Source organism: Eurytemora carolleeae, unplaced genomic scaffold (assembly GCF_000591075.1).
Source record: "Eurytemora carolleeae unplaced genomic scaffold, Eaff_2.0 scaffold602, whole genome shotgun sequence".
In the NCBI taxonomy this organism is placed as follows: domain Eukaryota; kingdom Metazoa; phylum Arthropoda; class Copepoda; order Calanoida; family Temoridae; genus Eurytemora; species Eurytemora carolleeae.
In genome coordinates, this window is record NW_019396510.1 from 279,541 (window position 1) to 286,223 (window position 6,683).

The following is a 6,683-nucleotide window of genomic DNA, read 5'->3' on the forward strand; positions in this document are numbered from 1 at the left end:
AGGAAAAGCTTATAATAGAACGTTCCTTTGTCAACTTTTTCTGCAGCGTGGAGAGTCTTGTATCCTCTAGTACATAGTTCCCCATATCTCGGTCCAGTATTCCGCCATGTTCCTCAACCTGTACATAAATATATAATGTACACTGTACAGTACATAGTTCCATCTCGGTCCAGTATTCCGCCCCATTCATCAACCTGTACATAAACATATCACTGCACTGTACATCATTATTATTATCATTCAACCTACACTCTACAGTCAATGTATGATGTCCTGTAGGCTATGTTACGTTGAGCTCCGTGGTTAAGCTCCTCACCACTCCTCCAATTAAGTCAGCTTGGGTTAGTGAATCATATCCGACTTGTTTTTAGGATTCAATGGGTACATTAAATATGTTAAAATGTCGTTAATTGGCAAAATAAGTTGAATGGTACCAATATCTATGGAAGTAAAATGTAAAAAAAATATTTAAAACAAAAATTAATCTTACTAGGGGGTACTAAAATATGTGAATTAAGTTAACCACAGAAGTTTTAAGTTTGTCATGAAAATAAAATTAATAAAATATTAATATCTCGGTCCAGTACACCGTCCTGTTCCTCAACCTGTACATAAACATATCATGTTCAGTACATACAGGGTGTCCCACGAAACATGACAGTTGGTGAATAGTTTTAAATGTCTTCTTCCATAATTTGTTAAGTTGATCAATACCAAAGAGAATAATAAAAATGTTATACGGCAGTTATATTATAGTTAAATTGTTTTCGAAGTAAAATAAAGTTGAGTGAAAGATTTTATTAACGAAATTAACTGCAAAAATGTGTTTATTATCTAAAACAGTTCAAAGAAGATGACATTCAAAACTATTCACCAACTGTCATGTTTCGTGGGACACCCTGTAGTTCCCAATATCTCGGTCCAGCTCACCACTACGCCAATAAACTGTAGCAGTACATAAAATATAAATAAATGTAGATGTACACTCTACAAATAAGCATCTACATTTATGTTAATTTTTTCTTCTATCTATTAACATTCTCGGACATTTTTCTTGATGAATTTAAATAAAGATTAAAATCAAGCTTTTTTTATAAATAAATAATATTTTTGATATTGAATGTTGATCGTTTATCTAGAAATGATGAGCATATTTTCAAACTCAATTTGATTTCCGGAAAAATAGTTATACACAATTTTATCGCGTTTTGAGATGAAAATGCGCGATTTTTTTTCACGTAAACTTAGCAGAGGAGGATTTTAAGTTACTTATTGGTCCCTTTGGGGAATCATGGGTCGATAATGTTTATCAAAAAGCGGTAAATGATTATTACTAATTTCTCTCACTTACAACTTGTAGATTCCTTCTGTTTCTACCTGCTTCATCAGTGTTTTCATTAAAGAAGTTCCGCTTCCGCCGCGATAATCTCTCCCTCGCCCCTCGGCGTATTCTCCGCCTCGTCCGCCATACTGACCCCGACCTCCTTCATAAGATTCTCCGCCGTAAGGTTCTGAACCTCCGCCCCTTTAAAAATAGTACTCTTAGCATTAAAAAGTATCTATTAAAGTTTTAACAAAAAAGATTAACCATGTTTTTCAGACTCTTTTTCTTTTTCTGTTAAAAATAAATTGAATTTACATAGTTCATCCTTTCTACTTGATTTATGTCATAAACAGAGGGAAACTTCTATTAAGGGACTGTTGACATTAGTTCAAATGATCGTTTATTCGAAGAGGGAAATGTTCGATTCACTAAAACACTCTTAGAAGTTTAAAGCCTTTGTCTGTCTTGTTTTTCTCGCTAACAATTTTCAATTCTGATTGCGTTCTCTTTTTAAAGGCGATTTGAAAATTAAATTTAGTTTTAAAATTAAAAAACGGTGGCATGTCAGATTTGCAACGGTATCATTTTAAAAGCTTTGTTAGATCAAGAAGGATTTATAAATGCATCATCTTCTCTTTCAAAATATATAGTTTTCAATTGTGGTTTATCTAATAGTGACTTGCGTATTTCTACTTCAGAAACAATTGAGAAAGTTGTCAAAATTCATCACTTTTCAAACTGGAAAAATGACGATATCTTCAGTTATAAATCATATAAAGGTTTAAAGGATACCGTTGTGAACCGGACATGCAACATTGTTAAGGCATTTGAAATACGAGTCCCTCTAAGTGTAGAAAATACTGTCGAACCTATTTCCTGTTTCGACGTAGTCGTTATACCCTCCTCCTCCTCCAGTCATTCTTTCAAAATATTATCTGAAATTATTTTTTTTAGATATTCAAAATATTGTCTGAAATAACAATATTTTTAAATATTCAAATTAATATCTGAAATAATGTATTTCTTAATATTCAAACATTATTTGAAACAATAAATATACATTTTTAAATCCAACAAATCTGATATCTGTTTGGCCCTTTGAATTTCTTAACATTAAAAATTATATTAAATGAAAAATGTCGAGGATTTGTAAAAGTTAACTAAAGATATAATTTCGAAATAATAATAGTTAATTTATTTGGTTGTAAGTAAGTATTAGATAATTTGCCCAAATCGAAATAAGGAAGAAAAGAACAGTTTCTGCCGAACAATTTTAGAGATCTGAATTAGCTTGCTTGCATTATTCTACAGAATCTACGGAACGAGGTTTGACCTATTTCTATTGTCACTTAATCTCTTCTTTCCATTAGAACAGGTTGGATGCTATATATGAAAGTGTACCAGTTTGTATAAGATGCCATTAACCAGACTAGACCTCAGCAAATAGATGGCTACGTAGAACTTGTTCACTCTCAGTACAGCTGTGTTCTTACGTCACAAGTGTCAATACAGTTTTTGTTTCTGACAAAATTGTTAATAATTGTGACAATTTTAGAAAGAGCTTATTTTACAGTAAAATAAGTACAATTTCATGTGTTTTTTATTTTCTGTTTTTTTCACTTTATTTAATCTTGGAAAACATGTCAGATAATTTGAGAAAATTTCGTTTTCCTTGTTATATTTGAAACTTGTAACGTCGTGTTTAATTGGACCATTTCTCTATTGCCACCATTTGTACTTGATAATCTATTTGGACCTCAGATCTTCGTGGATGGTAGGACGGGAAACCAGGATAGTGAAATGTCGGAATAGGTCTCCGCGGCCGTGTACAACGCGTATACGTTCCAATTCATCATCCATCTCACATATTCCTGTAGTTATCAGATTTTCCGGGGCTTGTAGCTTTGGGGTACCCAATCATCCGACCTCAAGGAATCTGAACTTGCATCTTCTGATCTGAAGGTTTTCCAACACAAGATAGGTCAGGTTAAGCTGGAAAGGTGGAGATGGATGGGGTAAAAAGTCTGATCTCATTAAGCTCGATGTCTTCTACGATTTCTATTGCATCAAAATAGGCAGAGTGGTGGAGGCGAAATCAAACATCTCGCAAACCAAAAGTCATTCTGTTCTAAAATAAAAACCACCTTGGATATTATTAATAAAGCATTTCACACCTTGACTTTAAAATTTTTCATTTTAATAAATTTTCCATTTTACTATGCAACTTCCCCAAAAAAAGTAATAATTTTTTTATTGCGGTTTTCTTTTTAAGGAGAATAGAAAAGCAAGAACTGGCAAGGAAAACTTCCTCGACGTATTGATTTACTAGAAAAATAAATACCGTAGTAACTATTAGTTTATTTCTATGAAAAATTCAAATGAAAATATAAATGCATCAATTAAGTTGCCAACTAGCTGGACTAAGTTCTAGTGACACTGCACAGTGAGCTAGTGATACCATTACACAGTGAGCTAATTCAACAATAAAGCCGAAATGTTTATTTTATCAACACAACGGGAGTTAAGACTTATTAAATACATTGTATCACAACTGAAGGAATAAAATGAAGGCATTATCATTTTGTTCCGTTAAAAACTAAAAATCAATGTTAACAGTGAAACTAAGGGAGAGGGGGGAGAGTCTTGTAAACGCCAAAACGACGGAACGAGCTGAGTTGTATTTTAACATCGTTCAACCAAATCAAATTGAAAAACGGGCGAGAATTGATCAATCGATCAATCATCGAGATAACATAATACATGCTTACATGGCTAAATAGTGACAAAATAAGTGAAACTTTGAGGGAAACAAAATATGAAAATCAAATCTAACTGGGTTGATATAAAGAAGGAAAATGATAAGTTCTTGTAGAGGACGAATAAGGAATGGCGGAGTGGAGCCGGATGATGGATTAGTTACAACACTGTTTTTTGTCTGGTTTATCCGCCTGGGTTGGTTGAAGGTTGATAGTTTGGCTTCCACCTGGGCGCTCCATCTCTCCTCCACCCTCACTGCAAAAAAAATTAATAAATTTCTCATCTTCGAACTCACCTTATCTGCTTCTGGGACACAATACGGTAGATTTCTAAAAATATTACAAATTATTTATCAAAAAATAAACGCAAAATTTTAATAATGCGGTTGAATAAAATCGATAAATTGTCTTTATAGGAAACTGTGTTTAACTAAAATACATTAACATTAAATATACATGCAGAGGGTTACATGCATACCCTTAATTTATCTCAACCATTTAACAATCTAGTCCTTTCTCATTACAATTTATATAAACTGAAGATAAATATAAATATGATAAATATAAAGGGTCACCATTTTTATTTTAACGACTAATTTCAATTTCAATTATAAAATTAAATCCAAATTTTGCTCAGATATTGCTATAAAGGATTTCCCATAAAAGGGTAAGACTTCAGAGACGACTACCATTTTAATTAAAGATGTAAGGCAGAAACCAAAATTCAACAATCAACATTCAAATCAAGTGATTAAAGCGTTTAAGGTCGTCCTTTAAGTCTTATCTTTGGTGGGAAACCCTGTTTTTCTTATTTATCATGATGCTGCTCCGTGCATGTGGTACTTGTTCACTACATGACTAAAAGGTTTGTGTAATACTAATTGAATTAGTTTGGATTCTCTATGCGTATTAATCCAAAATATTACCTTTATATAGCAAAATAATTAGTTCTATACAGACTTTAATAGTAAATTCATTTTTAATTTATAGAAAATTTATTTCCACCAAGAAGTGTTAAAGATGTATTGCAGTGCTAATTATCCGGATCCGCACGATCATGGCTTCCTGGATTTGGATCCGAAAAAATATGCGGATCCAAGGCTAAAGATAAAAGGGGCAAAATTTAACAAAAACTGTTAAACACAAAAAAATAAGCAAAAAAATAACATTTTTTATCTTTCAAAAAGAAAGGCTGCAGGCATGGAACCGGATCTGGATTTTTTTTTTCAGGGTAGATCCAGTTTCCGGATCCGCAGTCTATTGAAAAGTATTCCTTGAAAAAGATTTAATGGATTAATAGTTTATGGGTAATATCTAGCCATGCAAGCTACTTTGTATACATGCAGGGAGTCCAGTGGAGGGAAAGGATGCATCACTATTGGAACTCGGGAAATTAAAGCTTTTGTTCAATTATTATGTTCCAACACATAAGTTTTACTACAAAAAATAAAATCAGACAAAAAACTTGGGCTTAAATTAAAATTAAAATGTTGACTAAGTATAAATATTTGTAAAAAAAATTGTAAGCTTTAAACAAAGCCATACTTGCAAGGAAATTCTTCAAATAAAACCCGATTATAGTTTGTTCATATGTTATTAATAATTTTTTCATTCTAGGGTTTCCTTAGTGTTTTCTATAAGTTGTTCTCACAAATTAAGATCTAGTGAATTATTTCTTAGTTTCTATTTCAATATTAGTCGATTGTTTAGATAAGTTTGCTGTTACAATATGGGTGAGGGATCCAGTGTAAACAGGCATTATATAGGTGAACAAAATATTAACCTGGACCCCAATCATGGAATTTGAAATACAGGGATTGAATCAACAAACGATCTTTCTACTTCTGAATCCATGGTTCAAGTCATGAAACAGTCCTCATGGTCTTTGATGAAATAATAAAACTAATTGTAAATCAACCAATAACCACTAACCAGAAATAGAAGTGAGCAGTCCTTCAATTAAGTAAAAAAAAGAGCAGCCCCAATATTTCTAATTCCATGATTATATTAATGAGTAATATATCCGACCGAAACCAGTCCTGACCTATTCATGTGGATTTTTCGAACTTTTCGTTTTAAAGGGAACTGCAGCAGGGTTTCTTTTCAGGGTCAAGTTGGGTGGGGGGAAGGGTAAAGGCGCCATTGATTGAACCCCCCTCGGGTAATTGGCTCACGGACTTGATACGATATATGTCTAGTTCAAAAACAAATTTTAGGGCATGATTAAGCGCAAATTTTTCCCTCAGTCTTGTGTCACATTTACAAAGTCTGTGGTCTTGTACATACTCTTAGTCAAAACTTTGTTTCAAATACATAATATACATTTTTTCTATCGAGGACTGATATTGGAAAATACATATATTAATTCAAAAAAAAACCCCCCCCCCCCTTCTTCTTAATTATGATCTAAAACTGAACATATACAAGTATTTACAAAGTATCTAAATTCTACACTAAAAAATATATTTTCAAAAATATTCAAACTAAATAAGAACAAGCTTGAAAAAAATTGACAGATAAAAAATGTAACTGCCGAACCAAAACAAGAAGCTTGATTAGTGGGGCACCTGGGTTAGCTTAGGATCAACAGGTGAACTCGTGAA

General features: G+C 32.6%; 1 protein-coding gene across 2 annotated transcripts in view; it reads right to left on the bottom strand.

The window, feature by feature from the left end:
- Positions 1–3,662: 3,662 nt before the first annotated feature.
- The window catches only part of LOC111704613 (ras-related protein Rab-11B), a 10,816-nt gene continuing 7,795 nt past the window's right edge, over positions 3,663–6,683 (bottom strand). The window contains exons 7-9 of one of the 2 annotated variants that reach the window (XR_002765859.1): positions 6,125–6,274; positions 4,377–4,410; positions 4,284–4,336 (exon numbers count right to left, since the gene is read on the bottom strand). Coding sequence is in view for 1 of the 2 variants with exons in the window: in XM_023476903.1 (XP_023332671.1) it covers positions 4,237–4,336; positions 4,377–4,410 (134 nt within the window). In the remaining variant the exon portion in view is untranslated. Of the gene's footprint in view, positions 4,337–4,376; positions 4,411–6,124; positions 6,275–6,683 lie in introns of both variants that reach the window. The other variant, XM_023476903.1, reaches the window with a different exon arrangement.